General features: G+C 37.7%; 1 protein-coding gene across 5 annotated transcripts in view; it reads left to right on the top strand.

The window, feature by feature from the left end:
- heatr1 (HEAT repeat containing 1) overlaps positions 1-12,436 on the top strand; it is an 81,418-nt gene that overhangs the window by 56,629 nt on the left and 12,353 nt on the right. For 3 of the 5 annotated variants that reach the window (XM_073917435.1, XM_009306489.5, NM_199900.1), the window contains 8 exon segments: positions 1,735-1,864; positions 3,670-3,839; positions 3,938-3,990; positions 4,082-4,205; positions 7,444-7,584; positions 7,705-8,006; positions 10,557-10,707; positions 10,796-10,954. In XM_073917435.1, coding sequence (XP_073773536.1) covers positions 1,735-1,864; positions 3,670-3,839; positions 3,938-3,990; positions 4,082-4,205; positions 7,444-7,584; positions 7,705-8,006; positions 10,557-10,707; positions 10,796-10,954 — 1,230 coding nt within the window. 5 annotated transcript variants of the gene reach the window in all.

The raw sequence follows: 12,436 nt of genomic DNA, 5'->3' as shown, positions 1-12,436 counted from the left end.
TAAACTAAATCTCTGTACTCTTTATAATAAAATAAACAAAAGTATTAAAAAGACTCTTAAACTTGATAAATAGAATGTTACAAAAGTGTGTGCAATGGTAAAGTGTAAATACCGAACAGTCAGTGCAAACTTTAAGGTGTGAATAATAATGATACAGTAACCCTCAAACTCTGTAAACAAAACAATATATGATAATCAAATCTAAGCTTTCAGATAAAGGGACCAGCCATCATTATTTAAATAAGTATTGCAACATTACAAATTGTGAAGTTGACTATAATTCTGACTATATTATCCCCTATGCTAAAAACTCTTCGCAAGTGGCTGGGATGCACAAGAAAAGAAACCAAAAAGCCACTCTGGCGACACCCTTTTTTTAATTACAATTTCCTCGCTGTTGCTACACGGCACTCATTTTCACATGTGTTGTTATTTTGACCTGGAGAGACAAGCACGAGCATGTTGTTTCCTTCACCATTTCATAATGCGCTTTGTGCTCGTGCTTGTGGCATCTCTTGTGACTAGGCTACTGTTATAGGTTTTCTCAAAGGATGACAAACCATTACTGCAGCTCCGATACAAGTTTATGGAGAAACGTAAAAAGCACTGCAGTGTTTGGATGCGCTGTGTTTGTCTGAGGTAAATAGTCTGCCGTTATTACTGAAATGTGTATGTTTCACACAAAGTGTGAAGCAGATTGGTTAGTTCTGCTTACATGAATCACAGTTTGCTCACGGCAAAAGATTTTTTCAACTAGGTGTACCTGAAAACTGCATGCTCATCACATGTGCACCACTTACACACCATTTGCACATCACTACCATGTGCGTGTCATAAAAGTTGCGCGCCTCCATTGGAAATGACAAACTTTACACCCTAAGTTTATTGGCTTTCATGTGCGCTCAGCAGCCACATTTGAATAAAACTATAGCTATTATACAAAATCTACATACCAAGCTTTTTTATTGTTATTGACCATAGTGTACGGTTAATAAATACAGACATTGATTTTATCGCTGACTTAATTTGGTGTTAAAAGGTAAATGTCCTATTATATACACTGTTAAATATCCTATTATAAAGTCTGACAGTGTTGAGGCATAATGTAAATGTCATTGTGTCATTAAATTTAACATTACTTGTGAATTTACTTGTCACTTCCAAATATTGCACGATAAGTCGATGTATTGGTTATTGTGACAGGCTTACAGATTGTATCTGTAAGCTAAGGTCAGCATGTCAGGATAATATACATTAAGGAGCTTTGGCTTCAAAATGACCACTTCGAAGACTGAGAAGAATGTTAGGAAGTAGATGACAAAAAAAGTTTGTACTACTATCAATGTAACAAATATGGAAGAGGTGAAGTATGGAAAACAAATCTTAGGTAGTCACTTTTTAAATGGCTATAAAGTGCATAGATTGACTACCTCAGATTTGTTAAATTTTTTTCAAAAATCTGAGGTGAATTAATAATCGTTGTTTTCAAAGTGGCTATTAAAGTCCTACAATATGATATTCAAGATCATTTAAAAAACAGTGGGATGTTTTCCTGTCCATTATTGATGATTGAAATTCAGCTTTTTATTCAGTAAAAGTCAGGTGAAAATCGCAGTATTTTATATTCTCCCTAAAGTGAGAAAAGTGCACAACTTTTCATGGTTGTTTTTAACTTTTATTCAAATCAAAAAAAGGCATTTATTTATTGAGACGGTTGCATATTGTGTTGTTCAGGAGGCTGTTGTGGAGAGAGATCAAGACTTCTGGATTTTGGTGTGCTGTGAGTTTGAGGTGAAGGAGCAGCTGACTTCCCTTATCAAAATCCTGCAGTATCTCATGACTCTGCCACAAGATAGAGAAGAAGGTAAGATCTGCCCACTTCATTTAAAATAAATTATGATTTTAAAACAAATATCATAATGCAAGTTAGGGGATAGCTCAAAAAGACATAAAGCCACCATGACGGTAATCCATACAACTCTAGTAGATGAATCTATGTCCACTGAAACAAAAGAATAGATGTAGGTCATTAAAGGGATAGTTCACCCAAAACTGAAAGTTGTCATCGTTTGCACACCCTTTATTTGCCACAAATATGTTGAACACCAAAAGAAGATATACTGAGGAAAGCTAGAAACTTGTAACCCTAGTATTGTTGGAAAGTCACTGGTTTAGCTTTCTTCAGCAAAAGAGGATCATAATGGTTGGAACCAACTGATGGTAAGTAAATACTACATATTTTTAGGTGGGCTGTCCCTTTAATGTGTAAACCACAGTTTGCCAAATGTCAAGTAGAGACCTTTTATAAATTCACAGAAGCTACATATTTTCATGCCGGATGTTGTAAAATATGACATAATGGAAAAAAGCATGTCGTGTACGTATACGGCTGTATTGACGTAATTGGTTTCTTGATTTTAAGCGTTTAAATTTTGATGAACTTGATGGATTAAGTCTTAAAGAATAATTATATTTACTCACTCTTCACTTGTTTTCTTGTTACCTTAAAATAAAATATTTTGAAGTATGTTGGAAAGCATTAGCTGCGTTTCCATTGTCGCACCTAAAGTGAGGGTGCCAGGGCCAGTTGCATTTCCAGAGGAGCTTCTTTGGGGCCAATGGCCAACCTTTTTCGGCCCGCCGAATACCTTGGGCCAAAGCAAGGGCTTCGGGGTGGAGTGAAGGGGTGGAGCTCCATCGATTTTATTTTAAAGATAATACAAATGTGAATACAACAGAAAGACATAAAACTAGCTTTAATGATGGTGTGCTTTATCTGCCTGATTCTGATTTGACATTATTTTCTCGTTGAACTGGGCGGGTAATTCAGGAGGCGTTCTGGGGGCGGGGTTTAAATGCAGCACTGCGAGCTATTGGCCAGACAGTGGAAACGTGACATGATTTTGGCCTCACTGCTCAAGCTCCCCGGTTATTGGCCCAGCCTGAAAAAAGGCCTGGCTCGCAATGTGGCCCAGCAATGGAAATGTGGCTATTGAGTTTCATAGTCTATTTATTTCTTGCTATGGATGTCATTGGCTGCTTTTTCCAACATTCTTCAGATTATCTTGTTTTGGATTCAACATTAAATACATATATATTTCTAAAATTTTATGACCACTTAAGTATGAGTAAATGGTGAGGAGATTTCATTTTTTAGGGTGAATGATCCTTTTAACACTGCGATCTTAAAATCTAAGATATTCTGCCTGATTAGTTTCTCTTTCTCTTTCTTATGGGGGAAATACCATGGGAAAAACACCATAAAAACAGATTGTATACAATGTAGCTTAAAGTTGCATTACAAAAGCCATTCTGTGTCGATTTAGCCAAGAAATGAAATCTATATTGTAAATGTTTTGTCAAAAATCTGCATTTTATTACATATTTATTTTATTTGAACTGAACCCTATAATCATTATTTGAATAAACCTGTTTTTATTTCAACAACAAATTGGAGTATAAAGGTGTTATATCATTAAAAACCTGAAATAAAGCTTTTACAACTTCAGTTAAGAGATGTTTCTATGCAAAAAACATGCATTTATCCAAAATTTAAAAAACAAAACCAGCTGAATTTGAATTGACTCAAATCTCAATTATTAGATTTAGATTTACGATGTCAACCTAAAAGAAAATCAGAGACAAATTATGTTTGTTTTTTCTGCACAGCACCAGAGAAAAAGAAACCCCGTGGAAGAAGTGCCGTGAAGAAAGATGAAACAGTCTCTGATCTGATATTCAGTGTGGAGACTCACAGTGGCAAAGACCTCCGCCATTTTAAATTCATCTCCATCTCCTTCATGGCTCAGCTGCTGGCCTCTGACGGATTCGTTGGGAAGGTAGGTTTAGTATGTAGCACAGCTGATTTATTGCCAGTATCAAAATGGCCACCGCATGTTTCGATTAGACGTTTGAATATGTAATTGTTTGACTGCAGGTGGCTGATTGTGAAGACATTACAGAGAGTACCTTACAGGCTCTTCAGCAAGAGTGAGTTTGAAGCCTGACTACAATGCTGGATATTGGTTGTTGGGTTGGTAGCAGGTGTCAAGTTTTTTCTTTATGTTTACTTTATGTTTAGTTTGTTGGTGGAGGTTCTGCGCTACATTCAGGCAGTTGCTCGATGTGTCGAAGATAATGCAGATAAGCCAACAGCTAAGTTCTGGAGAGCCCTCCTAAGCAAGTCCTATGACACCCTGGACAAGGTAAGAAGCACTTTATTGTGATGAATAATCATACTTTTGTTTGTCAAATACTTCATTTGTTTTTACAAATTGAGTAGATGGGCGAGGCAGTGGCGCAGTGGGTAGCATATTCGCCTCACAGCAAGAAGGTCGCTGGTTCGAACCTCGGCTCAGTTGGCGTTTGAGTGTGGAGTTTGCATTTTCTCCCTGCCTTCGCGTGGTTTTCCTCCGGGTGCTCCGGTTTCCCCCACAGTCCAAAGACATGTGGTACAGGTGAATTGGGTAGGCTAAATTGTCCATAGTGTATGAGAGTGTGTGTGAATGAGTGTGTGGATGTTTCCCAGAGATAGATTGCAGGTGGAAGGGCATCCTCTGCGTAAAAACTTGCTGGATAAGTTGGCGGCTCCGGATTAATAAAGGGACTAAGCTGACAAGAAAATGAATGAATGAGTGAAATTGAGTAGATTCCTTGTTAAATATTTTCAGTTGAAATGGTGAAGTGGTTAATTTTAGCTAGGAGGAGTGAGTGAGCCAAATCTAAGCCACCAGAGTTAACTATTTTGCTTGTGTGGATGAAATATAGACTAAATTATAATTACACTGTAAGAATGGGTTTTAACGACAGCGGTTCAAACTGTAGTTCTGCCAAATAACTAAAAAGTTTTCAGTATGATGGTAAAAAAACTGTACATTTCTAGTCAAACCTTGTCCTTCTGCAATCTTTTACTAAAAATAGAAATAAGGGCAGTATTAATAGCTAAAAATGTGGGGGAGCGTTGCTATTTTATGATTGTATTGTATTGCAATATGGAGCAATCAAGTGTTGATGTTCAATTAAAAGTATTTCACAAATACTTAAAAATGAGATGATTTAATGACAATAATTCTCTATGTTTACAATTAAATTAGTTGCAGTTAACTGTATAAAAACAGGAGGAAAAGAGACAGAGCAAAATTTACCAAGTATTTTGGATCTTTCTTTACCATGTGACCAAAGCCCAAATCCTGAGACATAAAAACTGAAACTGAACAATCAACATGTGACCACATCGTAAAACCCCCAAAGTGCACATATTAACCAAGCCCTGATCTAATCAGTATCTGCCTTTGGAATGTGTATGGACTTGTAAAAATATATAAACAGATGCATTTAAAAATGTATTTAGAGTTATTTTGAAGAGTATTTTGAAAGTTTAAAGGGCCACGAGACTCCTCTGTCATAGCATGGGTGTTTTCACACCCTGAAAAAAAGTCAGGAAAGTGGGTTTGTCCAGCTCTGTTTAGGTAGGAGTGACAGGAAAGGGAAAGAGGGATGGGTTTGCATAAAAATGGGAGTTTCCGTTTAGGCATGCCCTGATTTTCACAGAGGCAAAACAAACAGGCAGTGACTGACAGTGACTGTGTTTACATGGGCATCAGTAATCGAATTATTTGCCAAATTATTAATTTGTTGACTTTAACTGCAGTTTGGCACTTTCACTTTAGTTCAAGAACATTTCATGCATGTCCCTCGTGACAAATGAGATATTGGATGGGAGGAACTGCTGAAGAGTGTAGTTTTAATGGAATGTTTGATACCACACGGCGAATGGGAGAAAAAAAAACTCTGAATTTCTCTGTAACTTAGATGCACTCGGTAGGTTGCATCAGAAAGCCATGTGTGTATAGACTATCCTGTCACAAAATGCAGCGGAAATCCTACATGACGGTAATTGTTTGATTAAGGTGTTTACATGTTTACACTCGGAGAGCAGCATTTACAGCGCATCTTTCAGCAAATAATATTGTAGTGATATCAACGCACGGTAAACTTAATAACTAAATCATTTGACTAAGGTATGTCTTTAAATACTGAAAGAGTACTGCTGACGATACAAACTAACTTTACCTCTGAATAAACAAACAAATACACTGAACACACACTTACCAAACTTGTTGAGACAGGACAATCAACACCAACTGGAGCCGCATCTTTTTTTTTTTAAAGGAGGAAAGCGGCAAATCTGGATTTCACTATTTCCAGATGTGAAAAGCTCTTAGGTAAAAAATGTTTCTTACAGATGTATTTCTGTTGCGTGCATTGTAATCCACACGTGAGTCCAGCTGCGCTCTCGTAGCGGGAAATGAAAACAAAACCTTTGTTGCAGCACATTTATACACTCCACACTGACGACCCATGTCTCCAAACAATTCTTGTTCTTCCACTTGTTTTGGCAACACAATGTGGCCTCTCTCTGCCATCTGAACACTTTAACAGGTAAAAATGTTCTTTGAAGCAATCATGTACATGAATGAGGTTGCACCTCATTCACAATAGAGCGCGCTGATTGGTTTGAAGCAAGTCATTCTCATGAATCAATGCTGCACACTCAAATACGTCACGTTATACTGGCCAGCACAGACCGCCATTCTACACGCTTGAATACACGAAAGGATCTAATCTCTGTTACGCAGCTTCAAAAATTAGTTTCAAACTATAAGAATGAATTTTCTCGAAATAACAAAAAAACAACCATTTTCACTTTTTTGTAAAGTGTATGTGTCCTAATAGTGTTTTTAGCAGCGTGGGACACATATATTCTGTCATTCATTCATTCATTCTTTTTTTTTTTTTCGGCTTAGTCCCTTTATAAACCTTTATTTCGTCACAGCGGAATAAACCGCCAACTTATCCAGCATGTTTTTTACGCAGCGCATGCCCTTCCAGACGCAACCCATCACTGGGAGACATCCACACATTCTCATTCACACACACACACTCATACACTACGGACAATTTTAGCATACCCAATTCACCTGTACCACATGTCTTTGGACTTGTGGGGGAAACCGGAGCACTCGGAGGAAACCCATGCCTAAACGAGGAGAACATGCAAACTCCACACAGAAATGCCAACTGACCAAGCCAAGTCTCGAACCAGCGGCCTTCTTGCTGTGAGGCGACACCACTACCTATTGCCCCAAAGCGTCGCCCTGTTTGACTGTCAACATCTCAAAAAATGTGTTTTGGTGTTTAATGACCCTTTAACATATATGAAAACACAGGATTTAATTGTTACTTTATTAAGTTTATTGGCATCCTTACACTCCAAAAAAATAACAGTCAGAGCTGAGTTATCTGGCACGATTCATAAATGTGCTTTCAAAAAGTTAATTCATGCAATGTCATTTTTTCCCCAAGATATTTTTCAGATAATGCTTAAACCTGCATGATACTTTTTCTATTCTGAAATGAACCGTTGTCCTGTTTCGGATTTAGGTCAATGCCCTTCTACCAATGGATACGTTCATTACGGTAATGAGAGGCTTGATGGGTAATCAGTTAGCATCAGTAAGAAGGAAGGCCATGGAGTTACTCAATAACAAACTACAACAGAGGACGAAGTGGCTGAAGGAACAGGTAACCTTTTTGTTGAAACCTTTTTATTTTTTGATCCAACCTATTGCTAATATGCACTGAATGCCCGTTCTTCATTAATACATGCTTTTAAATAATAGCTGGAAATTATTTCTCTGACAGATCACTGCTCTTCTTGAGCTCATTGGCACTCTTCTGAGCATCGTGGGTCGCAGTCATCGTCAGGTCACGGCCCAGGAAGAAGAAGAGCTGGCCATCAATCGACAGACGGCCCTTTATAGCCTCAAGCTTCTGTGCCGAAATTTCGGCTCTGATCACAAGGAGGAGTTTGTACCAGTGCTGAATAAAGCAGTGGAGCTGGTGGCTGATAAAGACGAGGAGAAGAATGTCATGGGAAGTGCTCTGCTGTGTGTAGCGGAAGTTACCAGCACTCTGAAAGCGCTTGCTATACCACAGTTACACAGGTACCGTAGAGCCTTAAGTAATGTTTCATTACTGGTGATGTAAAATGAGTTTTAATGTCCGCAAGGTGGCAACGATAACTTTTATGAGGAGACCGTTTCATTCAGATTTAAATTTACATTTTAAAAGATGGAGTTTGATGAACTGCTTGAGCCTGTCCGACTGTCACTGAATGTCAAATGAAAACGTTCCTTACCTGAAAACTCTCTGCATTACACGAAAAAAGAAAACATATTGCACAGTGGGAAGTGTAGCACGCATTCACTACATTCTTTTGCGCTGTGACGCTTCTTTGAATGAGTCTGATTTACTATAGATTAAACGGCTACTCCCTTTCATGAAAGGTGAATTTAAACAAGATGCAGTTCTATGATCCCACATGGATGCTATGAGGATAAACAGAAGAGATAAAAAAGAGATGTTATGATCAAGACCTTGAGTATGGTGAGGATAATTGATTGACAGCTTCTAAAAGTGTCTAAAAGACTTTCCTTTTTTGCACAGTAGCCTACTGTGTTTTATTTGCTAATGTAAGCTGTTTGTAAAGATAAATATAATGTAAAAACTATACATTATTAACATTACTTTATACTTTGTCTGATAAGCTTTTTATCACACACATTGCACAGATATTGATGTTGCTTAACGTTTTGCTCTGTTCCACTTGCGGTTCTCCAAAATATTTAAATTGATAATATTTTAATATTACTTATATTTTTTTTATATTTTAGTAATATTTAATGTTTTCATTCACTTTATTTTAATGTTTACACACTTCAAAAGTTTTGTCTTATCAAAATTTTTGGCACTGTACATTTTACACTACAGTATTTGAATCTAACAGTTACATTGTTTACATTGTTCTGCTTACATTAAATCTAAATCCCAAATATCAGAAATGACAATAGATTGTTAAGATTTTATTAATGTTAACTTATAATGTTATTGACTTAATGTACTTACTTGACAGATTTAGGGGTTGCCACAGCGGAATGAACCGCCACTTACTTGACACATTTATGTGTTTTTAACTTTAGGTGATTTGTGTAATGTTTTTTATGTTTGGTAAAATAATTTCTAATTGCATCTTTAGTGTTTTTTCAACTAAAAACACGGTCTTGTAGGCGGATAGGTGGATTTAGCTGGTTTTCACGCAAAAGATAATTTACCAAAGAAATGTCTAAAGTGGCATTTATGTAAAAAAGCTCTTTTAGTTACTAGCTAATAACCTTAACATTACCTAGAAAATGACCTAATCAGAGGAGCTTGCTAGAAAAGAGGTCTGATGGATTTAGATGGTTTTGCATCTAAACTCTTCATTTGCATCAATAATTTGTTAATTAATTAATTAAAAATTAATTACATTGATTAAAATAAGAGTTTGGTCACTGAACATCTTTAGAAAGATAATTTAAATTCAGACAAGTTAATAACAAAATTACAAGCTACTAAATGTTTAACTAAATTTGATATTTTTTAAGTTTCTCCTCATTTTATTATTTTTTTTTCCAAATAATAATTTCATGTGAATGATTTATTAGGTCTAATCTAGTAAATTAAATAAACAACTTATTAAATACCATTAAAGGTTTGTCTATTTAGACATTTGCAGGGCTTATTTTGTTTTGTTTTTTCAACTGAACTTTTGCTTAAAAGAACAGTTTACCCAAGAAATGTCAATTCTGTCATTAATTACTCACACTCCACTTGTTTTGATTACGGATATGAATGTTCTTTAGCTGTGAAATAGAATTATTCTGCAAAATAAAATATTATTTATAAAGAATAGTTTTGTGTTCATGTACAGTATTTGAGGCAAGTATATTATAAGAAACTAAGTAAATGACCTAAATATGAAAAGCAATCCTTTATTTTTTAGTGGGAAAGTAATTACAGTAACTAGTTACACTGATGCTATGTTAGCATCAAAACAGAAGTATACATGCTGGTTTATACTTCTGCGTATAGTGATCGGTGTGTTTTATACTTGTGCGTGCTGTTTGTGTTGCTCTGCAATAACACTTCCGAAATGCATGCTGGCAGTGAGGTTTTTATGTTCCTCTGTGTCGAGTTTCTTCGCTGGTGATTTTTTTTTCTGAATGCTACCTAAAAGTAGCTAAAACTCGCTCATTCAGATGTGCAACAACTTTAATCAAAAGGTAAACAAAAAACAAGTTTTCATATGGAGCTCCTTCACGGGACTAGTTGCTTGCAAAAACTGGCTCCAACAGGTTTGCACTGCCCTCGGCCCCGTCCACACAGGTCACAGGTGCAAAGCCCACTAATCACAGAGCTTCACTACACGTTGTTTTGACTTGAAGTTACAATTTTTGAGAGTTGTGTGTCAGTGTTGGCGTCTGCCATGGCGAGGGCTATGTGTACGCTTGACTCAGAGTATAAATCAACATTTAGCTTTACGTTGTTGAATATAAGTACAAAAGTGTAAAGCTGACAAACAGCGTAAATCACTAGAGTTAAGTGATTTATTTTATTTATCCATATATTTGAATTCACAAATACGTTTAGTGACTTTTTTATTGCTGTGTGTTCAGGCTGATGCCCGCTGTGCTGGACACTCTTAAGGAAAGGAAGGACCTGCTAAACAATGAAATCTACCTACTGAGCGCTGTCACAGCTCTACAGCGGGCATCTGAGACTCTGCCACACTTCATCAGCCCATACCTGCTGGACACCATCTTACAGGTCAGCGCCCCCTGGAAATGATGGAAATGCATTTTATCCCACAGGTTGCTGTTCTAATTGAAATCTTCTTTCTCGTCTGGTTTTCTAGGTCACCCGTTTAACTCTGCTGGCCAGGCGACTGACATCTTGCCCTCAGTTATCTGTACGCCTGGCCTCTCTCAGCTCCACTCTCGCCACAAAACTTCCTCCCAGGGTCCTCATTCCTACCATCACTAAATGCTACTGCAGCATGGTGGATGCTCAGCAGGTAGATAGATCACCACAAGTATCAAAAAAAATTGAATGGAAAAGCTTCTTAATATGATTAACCCTTCCATGTGTACAAGAAAACCTGGTTTATACTTCTGCGTCACGTGATCGGGATGACCCACAGCGCATGCAACGCTCTTATGCATTTATACTTCTGCGCGCTGTTTCTGTTGTTCTGCAATAACACTTCCGAAACACTAGTTGGCAGTGAGGTGTAAATGTTCTTCTGTGTCGATTTTCTACGCTGGTGTTTTGTTTTTTCTGAACGCTTAATGTACAAGTGGCTCAAACTGGTGGACGTACAACAACTTTAACCATGACATAAACACAAAACAAAACATCCCATCTGGAGTTCCTTCACACGACTCCACACTTGTAAACATTCGCTCCATTGGGCTCCCGCGGCTCTCGGCCCCATCCAGACTCGTCAGCGCTACCAAGCCGACCAATCACAGAACTTGCACTACGCGTCGTTGCTACATGTAGTTACATTTTTTAGAAGTGCGCGACGGCCATGGCATAGGGCTATGCGTCAACACATAGGCTACCCCATAGCATGCGCTTGACGCAGAACTATAAATCAGCCTTAACACTGCCGAGATTAAAACATTAAGTGCGCCTGTGCCACTCTACTGTTTTAACATACGATATTGAATTTACTTGTATGCTACTGTTTGTTCCTGTGTTTGACCATTGCCTGCACGACTATACTTTGTTAAAGGTGCAGTAGGTGATCTGCCAAAATGCTAATCGGATAGCATATTACCTTTGGATGGCAGGGAGGGACTTTGTTTCAAAGCCACGCATCTTGAAATCACGAGCGCCGAACCATGACACAAAAGCAGACAACCCAGTTCATTTGCCAGCTACAAATGTATGTAGTGGTTGGCCGGGCGGCCTGCAGGAATTTCACTTATTACTAAGCCACACTTACATGCTATTTTAGACTGAATATTCAGAGTAGCGGTTAACAATATCGGGAGCGCGTCACTGGCTGTCATTGTTCAGAAATTACCCAATGTGAATATAAAAGCAACTTCAGCTCAGCAAGCAAGCTAGGCGTAATAGTGTTATTTACTGATGTTTTGTTGTTAAACTGAATATAAATCTACATCATCGATGCTGTAAAAGCTCCCTTAAGAAACTAAAAATAGTCAAATCGAGCTTCCACTGGGAAATTTCAGTGGCTGAACAACACGTCTGTGCATATAACCTATTCATAACAATACAATACACTCTACATCAGCTCTGTGTGACTAATATAGTTTTAAAACAAAACAATACCTCTTTAACAGAAATCCTTCAGCCATGGTTCAGTGCCGTCCTTCCTCCAGCGTGCAAAAATAACTGCAATACTGATTCAGGAGTTTAAAAAGTTTCAATTCAGCATTTGATTTTGCTGCAACTGACAGTCTGGCATGCATGTGTCGCTCATCTAGGCGTGTACACGCGGCAGGCATGCGGATATGGCGGATATGCG

Source organism: Danio rerio, chromosome 12 (genome assembly GCF_049306965.1).
Source record: "Danio rerio strain Tuebingen ecotype United States chromosome 12, GRCz12tu, whole genome shotgun sequence".
In the NCBI taxonomy this organism is placed as follows: Eukaryota; Metazoa; Chordata; class Actinopteri; order Cypriniformes; family Danionidae; genus Danio; species Danio rerio.
The sequence above is the reverse complement of the archived record's forward strand: the minus strand, read 5'-3'. Positions and strand labels throughout refer to the sequence as shown.